The sequence below is a fragment of the Solanum verrucosum genome, unplaced genomic scaffold, assembly GCF_900185275.1.
Source record: "Solanum verrucosum unplaced genomic scaffold, falcon-dt-bn FXZP01000180.1, whole genome shotgun sequence".
In the NCBI taxonomy this organism is placed as follows: domain Eukaryota; kingdom Viridiplantae; phylum Streptophyta; class Magnoliopsida; order Solanales; family Solanaceae; genus Solanum; species Solanum verrucosum.
This window is the reverse complement of record NW_026020402.1, coordinates 2,689,481-2,708,756: the sequence shown is the minus strand read 5'-3', so window position 1 is coordinate 2,708,756 and position 19,276 is coordinate 2,689,481. Positions and strand designations below refer to the sequence as shown.

The 19,276-nt window shown below is 34.0% G+C and overlaps 1 protein-coding gene and 1 pseudogene across 1 annotated transcript; both read left to right on the top strand.

Annotated features, from left to right (window-relative positions):
• Window positions 1–3,244: 3,244 nt before the first annotated feature.
• On the top strand, window positions 3,245–4,147 carry LOC125840142 (uncharacterized mitochondrial protein AtMg00810-like). Its single transcript, XM_049519105.1, has 2 exons — window positions 3,245–3,397; window positions 3,506–4,147. Exons 1-2 carry the CDS (start codon window positions 3,245–3,247, stop codon window positions 4,145–4,147), a joined length of 795 nt encoding a protein of 264 aa, XP_049375062.1.
• Window positions 4,148–12,521: 8,374 nt separating this feature from the next.
• On the top strand, window positions 12,522–19,201 carry LOC125840141 (uncharacterized; annotated as a pseudogene).
• Window positions 19,202–19,276: the final 75 nt, after the last annotated feature.

The window sequence follows — 19,276 nt, the reverse complement described above, 5'->3', positions numbered from 1 at the left end:
TGCATGAGTCTCAATTTCTCAATTTCTCAATTTCTACAAAAGGTTTTCCCCAAATTCAAAATCTCTAAGGATCAGCGATGGTGGAATTGGAGGTTACAGATCATCGACATCCTCTATGTTTGTTACCATCAGATAATCTTGGAAATGTAATAATCTCTGGAATATGGAGCAAAGCAATGAAGATTGCATTGCGAGCCAAACGAAAATTAGGATTCATTGATGGAATATGCAAGAAGAGTTCGTGCAAATATGATTTAACAGAAGAATGGGAACGAGTGAATGTAACAATCCTGAGTTGGATTATGAATACAGTTTCGTAAGAGATAGTAAATGGGATTGTGTATACAGACAATGCTTATGTTGTGTGGATGGATCTACATGAGCGATTTGATAAGGTGAATGGATCAAGGATCTACAATCTTCATAGAGAAATAGCCACAATTTCTCAAGGTACTTCTGATATCTCTACCTATCATTCACGATTGCGTTTGTTAAGGGATGAGTATTGTTAATTAGTGCTAGCTATATGTGGATGTCTTGCATCAAAGGATTTTAAACTGCATCTAGAACAACAAAAATTATTTCAGTTCATGATGGGATTAAATGAGTCCTACAGTGCTATTAGGAGTCAGATCTTACTTATGATGCCATCTCCCTCTGTTAGCCAAGCACTTGCTATGCTTGTGCATGAGAAGAGTCAAAGGAAGATATGTGAATCCAGTTCATGTGTAGGAAATGAGTTGAATGAAAGTACAGCCCTAATGAGTATTCATGATACTCAGCCAAGAGGAAGAAAATTCAACAATAGCAATAACTATGGCAATAATTATAGGGGCAATTAATAATAGTTATAATAATAATTCCTTTTGTGAGATCTGTAAAAGGAAAGGTCATGATGAAGGTAATTGCTATAGGGTACTAGGCTATCCACCAGGCTATAGGGGAAGGAAAAAACTACAATCAAACTTAACCACAATGTCATGGGAGAGAACAATTGGGGACCATCAAGACAAGCAAATATGACTGCACATAATTATGCCAGTGACAAAGAAGATACCATTCAGCAGAAAGGGACTTCTGGAGGATCTTCTAATGGTTCTCATAATGCTTGTAAGCAACAACCATACCATCAGAGAGCCATCTTCACACAACATGCTGGAAAAAATTGTGGTAGTAATGTTCAAAGGTCTCAATGTCATTCAAGAGTTGAGCCTGATGGCAACAGAGGACAAAACTACTTCACAGATGAACAATACAATCAGATAATGAATATTCTTAACAAAGGCAAGGGAGTAGAGCTGGCTGAGAGCATATAACTCTTCTTCTATACAGGCTTGTAAGCCCTGGATAATAGACAATGGGGAAACAAATCACATGACTAATAATATGGATTTACTGAATAACTTGAGTAATATGCATGATCCTATGAAGAGTAGTGTACATCTACCAAATAGTAAGAATGTGTCAGTTCAGTATCAGGGAAGATGTAATATTTCAAATGATTGTACCATTGAAAATGTGTTATATGTGCCTGACTTCAAGTACAATATGATGTCAGTCTCAAAGATGACAAAAGAGTTACAATGCTCAGTGCTCTTCTTTCCATATTTTTATGTTTTCCAGGACCTATGTACTGGGAATGTGGGGGGAATTGGTAAAGAGGAAAGAGGTTTCCATCTCCTACTTCCTAGAACTTCTGAAAAGGTTATTGATAAAAGGGTAAATGCTAGCAACAATGTTACAGGAAAATTGTCTGAAGATGTGCAAGTTTGGCATAAGAGGCTGAGTCATGTCCCTGCTGCTGTGATGAAGAGGCTACATTTCCTAAAGAATAAAGTGCCACTTTATAGTTTTAATGATTGTACTGTTTGTCGTTTAGCTAGACAAACCAAAAAACCATTTCCTCTTAGTATTTCCAGAGTAACTGATGTTTTCCATTTATTACACATTGATGTATGGGGTCCTTATAGAGTCCCTAATATTACTGGTCATAGGTACTTTCTCACTATTGTGGATGATCATTCCAAGATGATATGGTTTTTTTTAATGAAACTCAAAAGTGATTCATTTGTGTTACTTCAATCCTTTGTCAAAATGGCACATGCTCAGTTTACTAAGAAGCTGAAAATGATCAGGACTGATAATGGTGCTGAGTTTTTTAGTAAAGAGTTCTCAGATTTCTTGGTCAAGAATGGTATTGGACACCAGAGTAGTTGTCCACACACTCCACAACAAAATGGAGTGGTGGAAAAAAGACACAGACACATTCTAGAAGTGGCAAAGGCACTCAGGTTTCAAGGTAATCTGCCTATTTCTTTTTGGGGTGACTGTGTACTAGCAACAATAGATCTCATTAATAGGTTACCATCAGTGGTTCTAGATGGGAAGTCTCCCTATGAGGTTTTCCATGGTCATACTCCCTGTCTTTCTCATCTCAGAGTTCTTGGGTGTTTGTGTTTTGCTACTATCCTAACCAAAATAGACAAGTTCTCCCCTAGAGCAATTCCTGCAGTCCACATAGGGTACTTCTCCACACAAAAGAAAACAAATTGTATTATTTCAACTCTAGAAGGTTCTTTTTCAGTAGAGATATTGTGTTCAAGGAACATGGTTTCCCCTTCTTGTTACTGGAAAATAAAAAACACAATACTCCCATGTTCTTTGACCTATCCAGTCCTGATACTATGCCTTCAAACCCTGCACCTACTGATTTTGCCATATCTCCTTCATCCACTGAATTATCCCTTATCTCACCACCAGTTTAGTCGTGTCCTACCTCTTCTACATCTGATTCTTGTCATTCATCACAACCTCAGTTAAGGAAGCCCACTAGAGGTACCAAGCTTCCAACTTGGCTTCAGGATTATGTCCATCCTGCTAAGGAGAATGTTGCTTGTTTATATCCTTTGTCCAAGTTTATAGGCTACTCTGGTCTTTCTTCCAACTGTCAGTCCTTCCTGGCTGCTATTTCATCTGAAGTGGAGCCTACTTCCTATGAAGAAGCCTTAAATGATCCTAGGTGGATTTCTGCTATGCAATCAGAAATTGATGCATTAGTTTAGAATCACACTTGGGAGGTTGTTCCTCTTCCTAAAGGCAAGAAACCTATTGGTTGTAGGTGGGTGTACAAGATCAAGTATCAATCTAATGGTGCAATTGAGAGGTTTAAATCCATACTTGTTGCTAAAGGGTACGATCAACAAGAAGGCTTAGATTATCAAGAAAAAAATTCCCAGTAGTCAAAATGGTAATTGTGAGAGCTGTCATTGCTTTGGCTGCTATGCACCAAAGGCCCTTGTTTCAAATGGACGTGTATAATGCTTTTTTTCAAGGTGATCTTGAGGAAGAGGTGTTTATGCAGTTTCCTCCAGGATTTGGTAGTCAAGGGGGTGATCATGCATGTAGACTCCTCAAATCTCTTTATGGCCTTAAGCAAGCCTCTAGATAGTGGAATTTGAAGCTCACAAATGCACTACTGTCAGCTGGTTTTATTCAAAGTCAATAGGATCATTCATTGTTTGTTTTGAAAAGAAATTCTAGACAGGTGATTATCCTTGTTTATGTTGATGACTTGTTGATTTCTGGAGATGACAAGGACCTTATACAAGAGGCAAAAGGTATGTTACATGCAACCTTCAAGATCAAGGATCTTGGACCATTGAAGTATTTTTTGGGAATAGAAATATGCAGGTCTAAGAAGGGTATTTTATTATGCCAAAGAATGTACATTCTAGAGCTTATAGCTGTGTTGGGTTTGGGTGGCTGCAAGCTAACACTTACACCACTTGAGCAGAATCAGAAGCTCACAAGCTTGGAATATGATCAGCAATGTGGTGTAGAAGATGATCCACCTTTACCAAATGTGAGAGGGTACCAAAAGTTGATAGGAAAGCTACTCTATTTGGCACTAACTAAGTTTGACATTGCCTATAGTGTTCAGACTTTAAGCCAGTTCATGCAGGCTCCTAAGAAGTCCCATTTAGAAGCAGCACACAGGGTGGTCAGATATCTCAAAAATGAGCCAGGACTTGGTGTTCTAATGCATGCAGAAGCAAAAGGTATTTTGACAACATTTTGTGATGCTGATTGGGAAAGTTGTCCTAACTCAAGAAGGTCTGTAACTGGTTACACTGTGAAGCTTGGTTAATCCTTGATATCATGGAAATCCAAGAAGCAAAACATAGTAGCTAGGAGTTCAGCAGAATCAGAATACAGAAGTATGACTCTCACGGTGTCTAAGTTGATCTGGTTGATTGGTTTATTCAAATGTTTAGGTGTTGATGTTCCTACACCAATTTAGTTGTTTACATACAGTAAGTCAGCCAAGCAAATAGCAAATAATACAGTGTTTCATGAGAGGATAAAGTATATAGAGATTGATTGTCATTTCATAAGGGAAAAGGTGCAACAAGGTTTGATACATCCAGAGTATGTCTCAACAACTGAGCAGGAAGCAGACTTACTGACTAAAGGACTTGGAAGCTGTCAACATTATCATCTACTGTCCAAGCTAGGAGTCTTGAATGTGTTTTCAACATCTAGCTTGAAGGGGAATGGTTGAAATGATTGCAGAGAAATGGTGAAATAGTAATTGCATTACTAGAATTCTGTTATAACAAATTATGTAGTAGTTAGTTAGACTAGTCAGTTAGTTAGTCATTCTATAAATAGTAGTAGATACGCCTAAATGCAATTCATTCTAATCAATACACACAAGCAGTTATTTACTCTCTCTGTTAAGCTCTAAGAATGATCTAAAAGGTCTTCATCACTTCTTCAATGGAGGTTTTATCAAATACCATGTATCCTACTATGTTTTGAAACCAAAATACTGTTATATTTTATCATTAAGCAAAATCTTACTAGTTTTCGTAAATCTGGGCACACACACCATTATGGTCTGCTAGGGAATTATGGACATTAGTTGAAACTCATACTTCAATTCATCAATGGTCTATTTTTTAAAATGCATTCTGACGCAAATGTTCATATGTTTTAATACATTACAAAAATACCAAATTATTAAGTTCTTAAACAGTACAATTATTTCCATCAAACTACAATAATAGGAGAAAAAGAAGTTCATGTTCAACATATAAATAAACTTACCTTTGACTCGCCAATTTGTATTTATTATTTTGTGCATCGAATGAGTTTAAACATATATTTAATCGTAGAGTTTTCCTCCAAAATCTTGGGTTCCGTCGTTATAGAAAAGACAATGGGAAAATTTTTGGGGTCGAAAAACTTTTTCGTAGTAACTTGGAATTTCCTAACCTAGTCCAGATTTGGATGAAATCGGAGTCATTAAGGTGTAGGGAAATCTGGTAACAACCGGGTGACTTATTTATGATTTTGATTACATGAGTAGTTATATAAGTCGTTAAGGAACTCGTACGACTTTACGAAATTGAATTCGGGTGAGTAGAACTCCCGAAATCGATCTTAGCGTGAACGATATTTTTTTAGCGTCGTTGGTTAAAGGTGTGTTGTGAAATGAGGGTCTTGGAATTATTAAAATAGCTCACTGGTTCCGTGCAAGCCACTGGGGCGAGATTTCTGCAGCCAGGGCACGGCAGCTGTAGCGGGGTGAGGACCGTTGTGGCGGGTTCAACGCGACGTTTTGATCTCGGGTCGGGGTCAGATGTGGGTCTCGATTAGGGTTGAGTCTCGAGTTGGGTGACAGATTCAGGTCTCAAATCGGGATCGGTATCGGAGTCGGGGTATGAGGTTGAATCTTGAGTCAGAGTCGTGTTCGGTTCTCGGATCTCGAATCACAGTCATATCTCGAGTCGAGAGTTGGCTTCAGGTCTCAGATCAGTGTCGGGGTCAGGTTTCAAGGTCGGGTCGGGTCGGGTCTCGTGTTGAAATCATTTTCAATTTTTGGGTCTCTCGTTGGGTCAAGTTGGGTGGCAGGGTCGAATTCTATTACAAAAGTTGGATCTTAAGTAAGATGTAGGGGTTGGGAGTGTGGGTTGGGTCTCCAATCGATGTCAAGTCGAGGTCAGGTCTCGGGTCAGGTTCAGGATTAAGTGTCAGGATCATATTCATGTTCGAATGTTGGGTCTCTAGCAGGGTTTGGATCTTGGGATCATGTCCTGATTCAGGTCATGGTCAGGGTTGGGTTCCAGTTTAAATGTCGTAAATAAATCCCAAAACGTCTTTATTCTACACTTTTCGATTTTCAAAGCTAAGGAACAAACCATAGGCGACTCTCGACAATTTTCCACCATTCTTGAGGCTAAAGGTAAGCTTTTAACTCCCCGAATCCGTTTTTCGATCCATAGAACGTAATAGAATGGGTAGTTATCGATGGGGGAGGGTTTTGATCTAGATTCTATGGTGGAAACAAGCCTATTTTGGGTGCTTGAGATCATGGGTATGATCTAGGGTTCATAGAATTGTTAGCAATTCGGGTAATTAGTAATTGTTTATTGATTCCCGTATTGTATTGATTGTTTGTAGGCCAAGAGCAAGCGGAACGAATCCGAAAAGGGAAGGATCAAGTTTCTTAGGGTTTCAAGCTTGTTTCGAGGTAGGTGATGGTTGTGATTCTATGATTGTGTGATGTATGTTTGTTCTTGCTTCATTATGATACATGTATGTATGTGAATGTTGCATTATTGATCACACTTGTTGTAAATGAGATATATGAATAACTATATGCCATGAATCACTTCTTGATTGTATGATTATTGAGAATGTACTTGTGATTGTGATTGTGGTGTGTTGATTGGATCGGATACCGCGTTCCGATATACTAATTGGGATCGGTTGCCACGTTCCGGCATAATTATGGGATTGGTTGCCACATTTCGACATAATTATGGAATCGGTTGCCACGTTCTGGCATAAACATTGAATCGCGTACCACGTTCCGGTATGCTAACAGTTTGGGTTTGGGTTCCATGAGAGGACCAATGACTTGTTATAAATATATATTGTTGAGCATGTGATAATCGATATTGTATATGTTCATTGTATGGATGTTATTATTATGTTGTATTGACTTGCTTATGTTACACTTAGTGGGATAGTCTTGTGATCCTACCAGTACACTGTGGTTGTGTACTGATATTGCACTTGCTCTTTCTTTGTTGTGTACGGGGCATCTTCAAGCGGCTATTGACAGACCTCGTTTAGAAGATCAATGATCATAGTTCGAATTCAAGGGAGAACCAGTTCTTCCAGGCTGCCATGAGTTCTCCTTTAGTCTATGTCCACATTTCGGATTTAGACTTTTCTAGTTAGTTATTAGTTGTTAGTTTGGGGTTGTGACCCTTCTTGTTTAGACTTTGGTTCATTGTTAGATGTTTTGGTACATTGACTTTTAGGTTCTAGGTGTATTTTTCCGCATTGTTAGTTATTAGATCTTTTGAAGTTTATGAGAACTTCAGTTTTTAGATATTATTCATGTTTTCGTATCCTTAAATGCTTTAGTTTTTGATTTAGTTGCTTGGTTTGGGTTGTAGTAGTGGTTCTTCCACCGGAGGGTTAGTGTGAGAGCCAATCACAATGGTTTGAATCGTGACACTTACATTTTTTAAAATTAAGTCGAGTTAACTTTTCCAATTGCATTGCAAGCACTAATCACGGAGTTGAATCGTCATATAATTAGCTCACTATTATACATTTTATTTCATGAAAACGGTCGTATTAATTACTAATGTTACTATTAAAATATATCAGCATGAATCATACACTTTAGCCTCCATTAATAGACTATGGGAGGTTTGGTTAAGGGAATAAAATAAAATACTAACTAAACATACTTCACTATCATTATTATTATTATTATTATTATTATTATTATTATTATTATTATTATTATTTATACTTTTAAAATATTACGTATTTTACCACTAATTAAGAGTTTTCTACCATATATTGAGAAAAGATATATTTAGATACATGTATTTTTGCTACCACATACACTAAAATAGCGAAAGAGGCAAGCGAGATGGGAAGGAGGCTAGCAAGATTTTGTTATGTATCCAGATACATGTGAATCACACAAGATACATGTATCTGTATGTAATTGGTGTGATTTGGCGAGCGATATGGGAGAAAGACGAGTGAGATTTGTTATGTATTTCAGATATATGTAAATTCACTTTGATACAATGTATCTAAAACAAATTTGACTCCATGTATCTTAAAATACATGTATCTAGACATATCTGAACGCGCTAAAATCTCATAATTTGCGTAATATTGCAAATTATAGAGTATGTCTAAGTGTTATTCTGCACGACAGAAAATGAGGTATGTATTACAATAATTATGACCCATGTTAACTAACCTGTTCATCCAAGTGTTCCATGCGATAGTGTTGATAGGTAAAGTAAGCTTACAAGATGGAAGAAAAATGGCATATGTTTGTTGGGATAAACACAGTTTTGACCAGAGGCGGACCCAGTACACTATGGAGAGGGGTGTATGTGCACCCGCTAACTTTCGAAAAAATCATATGTATATGTGTATATCTATTTTGAAAAACTGGTAGAAATTATGATATAGTAAACAGTGCACCCATGAAAAGCATAGAAGTGCTCTTGTGCTATTGATACAAGCTAGAGATACCACCCTTGAGACTAGGGTGCGAATCCAACTAAAGCCATTTTTTATTGTTTTTATTTTAAGTTAAGCTTAGAGCTCATATTTGAGCTATGTTTATATTGGTGCACTCAAAGTCTTCAAATCCTGAGTTCGCCTCTGATTTTGACAACAACGCCTCAGAAAGCATGAACAGGTCACATGCAAAAAAACTTACATGTGTAGTTTTGGCATTGACCTTTTTTTATTCATGTACTTTGCTTTAGAGATTACAGTCAGTGTTTCAGCATTGAATCATAGAAAAATCCATTGAACTTGAAATTACCTTTAACTAGTAAATTGTTTCACCTTCTAATTTTCCACTTATAACATATGCTTACGATTTCGTTTCTGTCATCGAACCATCACTGTCTAACTCCCTCCTTTTGTTTTCGAGTCTGCAATCGTAAGTGTCTTTTTGTCACATACAGTCATATGTTGCTTTTAAAAGTCAGTAATGAACTTTACTATTTCACGTTCTATATTTCCACTTATATGATATGAAACTTATATAATTCTCAGACAACAATTTTTTATGTGATACTATATATTCTCTTTTAATTCGTGCAAAAAGACCTGGATTGTCGTGTAGTGGTGAGACTAATTTACTTTTAATTATGTCTTGAGTTTGAGTTTTGGATATGGAGAAAATTATGTAATTAGGAGTGCCACCTCCGAATAGGATTTGGAGTGCACGATCCGAATCTAGTTGGGGCTCCAATGTGGGTTCTGACACCGAATCCAAGATCGGAAACCAAAAAATTAGTATAAAAAGAATAATGGATTTTTCTGTTTAAAATAATTTAATTTTAAATTGTCCTTTTTGTTTTTTACTTTTAATGAAAAGCTTTTGGAGTCATTGTATTACATATTTAAATCTATAAACCTTTTTTATTTCATATCGAATCTAATTACGTCACATAAATTAATATAAATACATCTTAATAAAGTAATTTGATTTATGAAAAAGGCTTAAATATGTCATTTGTTAAAAGTTTGGCTAATATACGTCATTTCCATTTGGGAAAAGGCTCATTTATGTCATTTGTTAAAAGTTGGCTTATCTACGTCATTTCTATTTGAGAAAAGACTCATCTGTCATTATTTATTAATTGAAATCACATTGATGAGTCAAACTTTTAACGAATGACATAGATGACTTTTCGATGACATATTTGAAATTGAGCCTTTTCCCTTTAAAAGATGGTTTAATTAATGACGTGCCGAGTCATAATTGACCACGTATAAAAAGTGGCTGCAAAGCAAAATTATTTTTAGTTTACAAATAATGACATAGATGAGCCTTTTCTCAAATGGAAATAACATAGATGAGCCAAAATTTTAATGAATGACATAAATAAGTATTTTCTTAAAATTCAATTCCAGATTTGAGCCTTTTCTCTTTGATTTATTACCACCTTTTCTAGATTCTAAAATATGATTTCTTAAAAAACTTAAATTCTTAATAAAGTATTTATATATTAAACATATTTTTTGAATACAAATATAAAATTTAGTCTAAAGTTATTAAATTTTATTGTGATTTCAGTTTTAAATACTAGCTCCGTCCGTGAAGCTAGTCGTCACTAAGTTTGAGGTCAAACTGTACTATTGTCTATTGGTATCACTTCTAATTTGTCTGATCCGCAGTTAGATTGAATTTGGTGATACACTCTTAAATTTTGTGATTTATTTCTCCAAACTTTTAAATTGCAGTGATTGTCTCTAGATAGACCTTCCAAGACAGGGTCCAAGCTAGGTAGGATCGAGGAATTCATTCAAATTCTCTTCAATAGAAAATTACACTATTTATAGAGTTAGAATTAATTTTTATGTATATACAATAAATATAATCCCTTCGGCTTTTTCATCTCTTTACTTTTTTATATTTTGACCCCCTCAGTAATAATCTTGATTCAACTACTATTCTAGGAATGTTAGTCGAACAATATTTTTTTGAGGAGTTGCAGGACTAGCTAAAAGCACATAAACACTATACTAAAAATGATATTTAACGATAATAAATTAATGATAATAACTTAACTGTCACTAAGTAATTTTTTAGAGGCAATTAACCCTCTTGGTAAATGTATACCTAAAGTTTATAGTGATATTGAATTCAATGATAATTAACTAATATCGAAAAAAACTCTTTATTAGTATACATTTTTATTGCTGCTAAAAACTGTTTTTGTTGTAATACGAATTGCTTTTATTTAATCTCTGTTTGACCATTTTAGTACCGTGAGTTTCTTGAAAGTTGAAAGAAGAAGCTGCTTATAAGATAATCAAATTTTGATTATTGGCAAAACACTTTTTAACTATCTTTTTATTTCATATTAACTACTTTTTTACAGCCTTTCTCATTAATATGGAATAAAGGGAGTATCTTTTATGTACCACTTTATTAGAAGATGCTTTGTAGACTTGACACTTGAATAGACACAACAAAAAGGTATGAATTGAGTCTCATGAAAAGAATTTAACAAAGTTTTCTGATAATATGGAATAAGACGTATATTCTGTTCCACAACTGCGTCAGCAAAGCAAAAGAAATAGACACGATATATATATATATATATATATATATATATATATATATATATATATATATATATGCCCAATATATTTATATAGGTACTCAAAATTGGTATTTCTATTAGCGGATCGATAAATAAAATTGTACATCTAAACATCTCAACTTCTCTTTACTGTTTCTCATGAACACCGATGTCAACATAGTAAAATGTTTGTTTTCACTTGACCTTGTAGAAGTAGCGGAATCAGAAATTTACGCATGAAATTTTCAATTTTTTAAAATGAGATTTATATATTTCTAAACTATATAAAAAGTACTATAAGTCATAATAATTGACAATTCAAAATATTTTTAAAAAGATATATAAAAAAATTACAATCTAAATAGACTTATTTGAATCTCAAAATTCAAAAATTCAAAAGACACTAAGTAAATTAGAACCAAAAGAGTATAATTTATCATCAATTATGTGAACATAGAAGAACCTTGGCTCATTAGGAATATTAATATTCCCTCCCTAATTACTTGTCCACTTTTCCTTGTTTAGTTGTTCCTAATTACTTGTCCATTTTGACAGATCAAGAAAGGACAATTTTTTTTTTACCTTTTATACCTTCAATTAATGACTTTGAAAAATGTAGAACTTGATGAAAATCTTAAGTTTTTAATTCATCCAATTCATAATTAATAGGAGTAAAATGGTAAATTAACTATGTCAATTATTATTTTCTTAATAGATTTGTCAATTCAAAAGTGGACAAATAATTAGGAACAAATAGTATTAATTAGAGGTCGAGGTTCCATTCTATTGTTTTTTTTAACAATAAAGGGCTTGCTATGTTTTGTCAAAAAATTTGTTCAAATTGAGTTTAAACTTTTGACCCCCCAAGTAAGCAATAAGCTTCTAACTAACATTCGCATCCACAAGTATAATACGTATAGAAGCTTCTACACCACTGGCACTACGTTCCCCATCATTTTTTTGAGTGTTTATGCATTATATATCTATATATATATTTTTTTTATTTTTTTATTTTTATTTTTTAATCAAAACGTTTCAATGCGATGACACCTCACCCGTATACATAGATCCCCTTGAGAGAGTATAAAATGACAATAAAGGTATTCCAAAATTGCTTTAAATTACAAGATTTAGATCTCAATTGTGATGGAGATTAATTAGGTAATATATACTTCTTAATTTAAATCATGTTTATGCCATCAAGTTATATTTACTTCTTATGACATCTAACATATCTTATTTTCAAATTTTAGATTTTAAGAAGGCTTGTCCATTTACGGCCCACATACATGTTCGATGTATGGTCCAAACATGAGTGGCCGTAAATGATCTCTGACAGCTTCTATAAATACGTAAAATCTGACCTATTCTCTTATTTCCCCTCATTTCACTCGATTTCAAGAGCTCTGGAACCCTTCTCCTCTCATCCTAGGGCTAGGTAAGTGTTCTTTGATGTCTCGTGAATGATAAGCACACCTTCATAAAATTGTATTTTACAAATAGATATATATACGTGTAGCGACTGATCAATTTTGTTACATTTGATTCTACTTTAAATTCAATTTTACATATAGAAGAAATTTGTGAATTCGGGACCTCAAGTAGAAGACCAATAAAAAATTAAATTGATTTTCAAATAGATATATATGTAACGACTGATCAATTTTGTGATTGATTTCTCGAAGCTTTTAAATTGCAGTGATTGTCTCTAGCTAGACCTTCTAGGACAAGGGCCGAGCTAGGTAGCGTCGAAGGGTTCATCCAAACTCTCTTCAGCGAAAAAAATACACTATTTATATTTGATTAAAATTAATTTAACAAATAATAATTAATTTTTTCCTAGTTGATTTTCGGTTATGCACAAGCATGATATTTTTGGTAAAACCATAAGTAGCAAATAAAAAGATGTCTATTGTTTAAGTTTTGATGAGATGCTATTCCTTATAAATAGTGGTTATAATATGCTTGAATTATACACACTTGCACATATAATATATAGTCTTAATTTATTGAGTTGTTGGATCTACATGAAACACTTGTTCAAGTGTGTCAGGACTCAGTAGACCTCTAATTTTCAAGCACACAAACTTTCTGTTAATTGTCTCAAAATATAAAACTTAAAAAACACAAATTCCCAACAAAGGTAAGGCCTCAGACATGCTAGTTGGACCTGTTTCAATTTATTCCTCTATTTTTTTTATTTTACATAGAATTTTAAAAAGTAAAAAATAAGTTTTCGAATATTATAATCTAAAATTAGAAATACGTATAATGTATCAAAATATTTTATAATCTTGTGCTCTTAACTATTTCACAATAAAAGAATTATTAAAAATGAAAGAGACGCTTTTTTAAAAAAATTTAACTAAAAAGTGAAGTAAGACAAATAAATTAAAATGTAGCGGGTATATATTCTGTTTTTAACCCCAACTTAGGATGGTCTACTAACATTGTTGTCACTTGTCACTAGACCCATGACTCAATTATACTACTCCCAATAATTTACAGTCTAAAGATTTGTCAACTTAAATTAGTAATCCAATTATAAGCTGTCATTAATTTTATTTTTTGATTTTCATCAATTTCTTGTAAAGTTATAGTTTTAATTTGCACTTCATTATTCAGCCATCGCTTTAAAGGACTTTCCTTGTAATCAAGAAAAGATTTTTGCTTTTGGAGGTGTTGTACTTAGTAGATTTAATGTGCTCTTTGTTGAAAAAGTTTAGTTCCTTCACCTTTACTACTAAAAAGCTTGTGTATTGGGACTCTGCCTGTAACAGATTATTTTGGAGCAAAAGAGTATATATGCACCCAGGGGCGGATCTAGGATTTGGAGGTAGTGGGTGCCACAACGTTCAAGTAAGATAAAAGGATCGGTTACTTTAATTTGGGTTACAATTCAGGTTATTGATTTTTTTTATTTTTATAAACAAATCGATCAAATATGCATGTTAGTAATATTTTCTTTTAGATATTCTGAGATTAGAGATAACTAAACAATTCAATTTTTTTTCCTTTTTGGAATTAGATGTCTTATTCGCTGAAACTTTGAGAAAAAAAAGATTTTTCACATTAAAATTTGAGCTTGTATAAACCATCTAATAGTATTAACATAATATATTCATATTACATTGACTTTATGTGTTGTTGGAGATATATAATAGGAAAAGAATAAAAATTGTAGTTTCAGCCTAGTCATCTTACTTAGCAAGAAAGTCGGTGAAGATTTGAAGGAACCTTTAAAAAAAAATTAAAAAAAAGCTCTAATAATAATATTCATCATTTTTAAAACATATTTTTAAAAACTACTATTTAAATATATTCTTAATAATATTTATTTGACGTTCATAATTCAGTACTCATTAATTGATAAAAATAAACATGTAACACCCATATCAAGAGATTAATAATTAGTGCAAGAGAAAGTAAAAAAAAAAATTAATCATGAAAAGGAGTCAATTTGAATAAATAAAGAATAGTAAATAAATAAGAATGAATGGAGAAAAATAAAATTAAGCCCTTTACATACTAATGAAAAAGACAAAAAAGAAGAAAAAAAATTAACCATGAAAATGAGTCAATTTGAATTAATAAAGAATAGTAAATAAATAAGAATGAATGGAGAAAAAAAAATTTAAGCCCTTTACATACTAATGAAAAAGACAAAAAAGAAAAGTAAAGAAGTAAAGGAGCAAGCAAAAAAATAAGCGTTGGCAGTGAGGTTCGAACCCGCGTTGGCTGTGTGGCAGACCAACTCCTTCGCCAATTGAGCTGTTCCGCATTTCAGTCACTGGGTGGCAAAAGTAATATATATTGAATTATTATGAATTTATACATATATAAACGACATTTTTTCCGAGATCACTGGGTGCCGTGGCACCCCCACCTGTCCACGTAGATCCGCCCCTGTATGCACCACTTACTTTAATTCTTTGTCAAAAGGGTTGCCTTTTCTTGGCTGTTTTTTTTTGTGTATTTGCAAGTTTTTTTAGTGTTGAAAGTTCAGAGTATATATGTTCATGGCAAGCTTTCAGGTTAGTTCTTGAAAAGGGTGTTGGAGAAAGATATTGCAAATGCAAGTAACCAATTTTAAACACAAGCGTTCGAAGAGGTAACCATTTAATTTCTTCTTGTTATTGTATGTATAATTCCTATGTCTCAATTTACGTGGCACCGTTCTGTTTTGCGAGAGTCCAAGTAGTTTTCTTTTGTATGTGATTTTTTCTTTTGTCTTTTAAATATTTTGAATTGTTAATTATTATAAGTCACCATCAACACTAAAGTTGTTAGACTCTGAAATCTTAATGATATCACGTAAATTGAAGCAGAGAGAGTAGTATTTTGTAAACTCTGTTTTTTTTTTTGTATTTGGGGTTTCTCTAAGTTGCAATTTTCTTGATTCATTTTCATTGATGTTGGTCTTAAAAAGCAAAAGTTCAAAGGTTTTGTAGCAAAAATGGAAAAAAGAAAATTGAAGGGCTTTTGTTATTTTCTCTTGTTAATTTCCTAGTGTTTTAGTTTTTTGTATGAAGTTTGTTTATAGTAGGAGCCATTTTGTACTCCAGAAAATGTTTTTTTTTTTAGCTTAATCTTCTATGCTAGTATGATTTTGTAACATTTTCTTTACTATTTGATCTTCACGAATGCAGTTTCCCGTATACACGCGGATTCATAGACAATGTGGATCATTCAGTAGAGGACTCTAATCAATTGAATTTGGTAAAGAAGCTTCCACGTGTTCATCCTGTTTTTATATTAGAGCTTTCATAGCAAAATGTGACAAAAAAGTTACACTTTTTGTTGGACTCATCATGAACTTTTGATCCTTATCTTGCTAACTTGCATTGTAGTTTTTCTTCCTTGTGCGCTTTCAAGTTTATTTTTACATCATCAAACAATTGCCTAAAGTTTCAAATTTCTCTCAAAGATAAAGGAAGGAAAATTAACAACGAACACGCCTTAGATTAACCAAGCATTTGGGATATTTGAGGATATATATTTTTATTTTTTTTTGTCTAGGATAAGGGTGATAGAAATGACTGTAGTAAGAGCAAGAAGAAGCAGTCATTTGAGGAAGTCGGAAGTTCTTTGAAGGAAGAGGTAAGAAAATTGAGATGATGAAACTGTTAATTAATTCTAGTTGGTTCAACAAATTATTAATGTATAAATTGGTCGAAAACTTAACTACTTTACAGATAATGCAACTCGAGGGAAGATTAGAGCACCAACTCACAGTTCGACGTTCTCTAGAGAAAGCACTGGGATATGAATCTTTCTCGCAAAACATCACTCAGACGATCTCAATGCCTGAGGTATCTCCTCCTGTTCCTTGTAACCTTAATGAAAACACTATAGTATGACATATTATTCTGGTTACTTCTAGTTAGAGATTCCGACAGTTGTTTGTGTAAATTTAAGCATTTCAAACTTCTTACATCTCCTTGTGAAGTAACATAGCTAGTGTAAAGCTCACTTACTGTATTGTAAATTTGCCATAATTTTTTTCACCGTCGCACTCATGGTTATTCTTGTCAAAATTGAGCTTTTTTTTGTGTTGTTTTTAATACCCTCTGTGTTGGTCATGTGTCTTTTTCAATTAGATCCAGCCAACTACAGAACTGATTAGAGAAATTGCAGTACTAGAGTCGGAAAAAGGGCGTTTGGAGCAGTATCTTCTTTCGTTATATAGTAAAAGAGCATGTGATCAACAGAGCTCATCCTTGTATCCTCCCACAAGAGATGATATACTAAAATCTCCTATGTATGCCAAAATGAGAAGGTGCCTTCGATTTTCTAAATCTTATACTAAAGTGAGAAGGACAAATTCTTGTGCTCAGCTTGATAGACAGTCAGTGTCAAATCCATGGAAAGAAACAACTAGCGCAGCAGAAGACAGAGTTAGAGAATCTGTGGTCCATCGAAGTCGTTCCTCACTAACTCAACATTCGGATCTGTCAAAGAGAGTTTCCACAACAGGGGATATACCAGGCAAAGCTTTGCGTGCTTGTCAGTCTCAACCTTCATCTATGATGGAGGTACGTTGTATCAGAGATAAGTTTTTACTGCACTTTTTCCTTTTTGACGAAAAGGGAATTGATTAGATATTACTTTTGTATCTATCCATGTTATAGTGTCATGATTTTCGCTAGGGCAGAACAATGAAAAGTGGAGAATTAAGAGTTTTACTTTAATTGGTTCTTTGCAGTACGCGCAGAATTCTTCTTCAAATTTAATCAGTTTGGCGGAGCATCTTGGCACCCGTATTTCTGATCATGTTCCAGAGACACCAAACAAGTTGTCTGAGGACATGGTAAGGTGCATGTGCACCATATTTTGCAAACTTTCTGATCCTCCACTTGCAAATCCGTGTCTCTCGCCAACCTCATCCTTTTCATCAATGAGTGCCTTTTCTACGAAAGACCAATGTGACCTATGGAGCCCAGGATCAAAGAAAGATTCATCATTTGATGTTCGTGACAATCTTTTTCATGTGGAAGGATTGAAGGAGTCCATTGGACCTTACAGCTCAATGGTTGAAGTACAATATATATATAAAGATAGTCACAAACTAGGTGATATTGAGCCTTTGTTGCAAAATTTCAGGTAAGGAAATTTGAGATTCAGGCATCTCGTGGAACGTGTCGTACTTTAGCAATTTCTTGCTGTAAAATGCACAATAATGTTTTACATTGCAGGTCAATTGTTTCTCGCCTAGAAGGGATAGATCCGGGAAAATTGAGTCATGAAGAAAAGCTAGCATTCTGGATTAACATACATAATGCATTGGTGATGCATGTAATTATCCTTCTTGATTAAACTTTCAGAATTATAGGTTAAGAAGTCTGTGAAGTTCCATATCCACTCTGAGCTTACCATGTTTTTCAACTATTCCTATCTAGGCATTTTTATCTTATGGCATTCCACAAAAGACTGTGAAGAGAGTTTATCTACTCTTGAAGGTTAGTGAGACAAACTTATTTCTTTGTCCAAGAGTTGTTTGGTGGATTTTGTCTAACCTTTTTACTTTATCCAGGCTGCCTATAATGTCGGTGGTCATGTAATCAGTGCGAATGTGATTCAGAACTCTATCTTGGGATGTCAGGTGTCTAATCCAGGAAAGGTACACCTCTAAAATAGTTTCCTGTTATACATGCATTTCTACTTAAATTGCATATTCAGCAACTATGTTCTTTACTACACAAAACCTCTACAAGTAGTTGTGTTAGTTCATGAACCAGCTTTGTCCGAGAAACTTGCAAAAGCATCTAAGTATTTTCTTTTTCTTGTAAAAATCTTGTCCCTACTGTATTCATATTAAGTGACCGATACTCATGCCTAGTATTTTCTGATCCCTACATGTCTCGTTTTACTAGTTTCATAGTTGGCATTCTCAAATTTAGTACTTGTATTGTAGTGGCTTCGCTTGTTACTTTCTTCTAGGGAAAAATTTAAGGCAGGCGATGAAAGACGAACCTATGCTATTGAACATCCAGAACCCCTTCTGCACTTTGCACTCTGCTCAGGCAATCATTCAGATCCTGCGGTATTGTCCATAATCTTCATTTCTCCTTAAAGTTTGCAATTATCATTTTTCCTTGTATTCAATAATAATTGAATTACATGGCATTGAACATTGCTGCAATATCTTTTTATAAGGCTAGAAATTGACATCAGGACTTGATAAACAATTATGACATTTGATTGTCTCACGGGGAAAACGTTTCCATTGTCAGGTTCGAGTTTATACACCGAATAGAGTGTTTCAGGAGCTAGAAGCAGCAAAAGAAGAATACATTAGAGCAACTTTTGGTCTGAAGAAGGATCAGAAAGTTGTTTTGCCAAAAGTTGTGGAGTCCTTTGCTAAAGATTCTGGCCTACTTCCAGCTGGTGTTTTAGAGATGATCCAGCAATCTTTACCTGAATCTCTTACAAGAAGCATAAAGATGATTCAGCAGAAGAATTCTCACAAGAACATCGAATATGTACCTCATAATTTTTCTTTCCGGTATCTAATAATGAAGGAGCTGGTGAAATGTCTAGTTTAATGGTGTGTTAAAGCTTGTTTAAGTGATTATAGAGATTTGATTGGTAGTAAGCCACTTCGACCTCCAACCAATAGG

Excerpts from the sequence above, each read along its gene's own strand:
- LOC125840142 (XM_049519105.1), top strand. The coding sequence starts at position 3,245 with ATGGTAATTGTGAGAGCTGTCATTGCTTTGGCTGCTATGCACCAAAGG. Across the intron at positions 3,398-3,505 it reads GTAGTCAAGGGGGTGATCAT|GATCATTCATTGTTTGTTTT; the intron begins GCATGTAGACTC and ends CAAAGTCAATAG.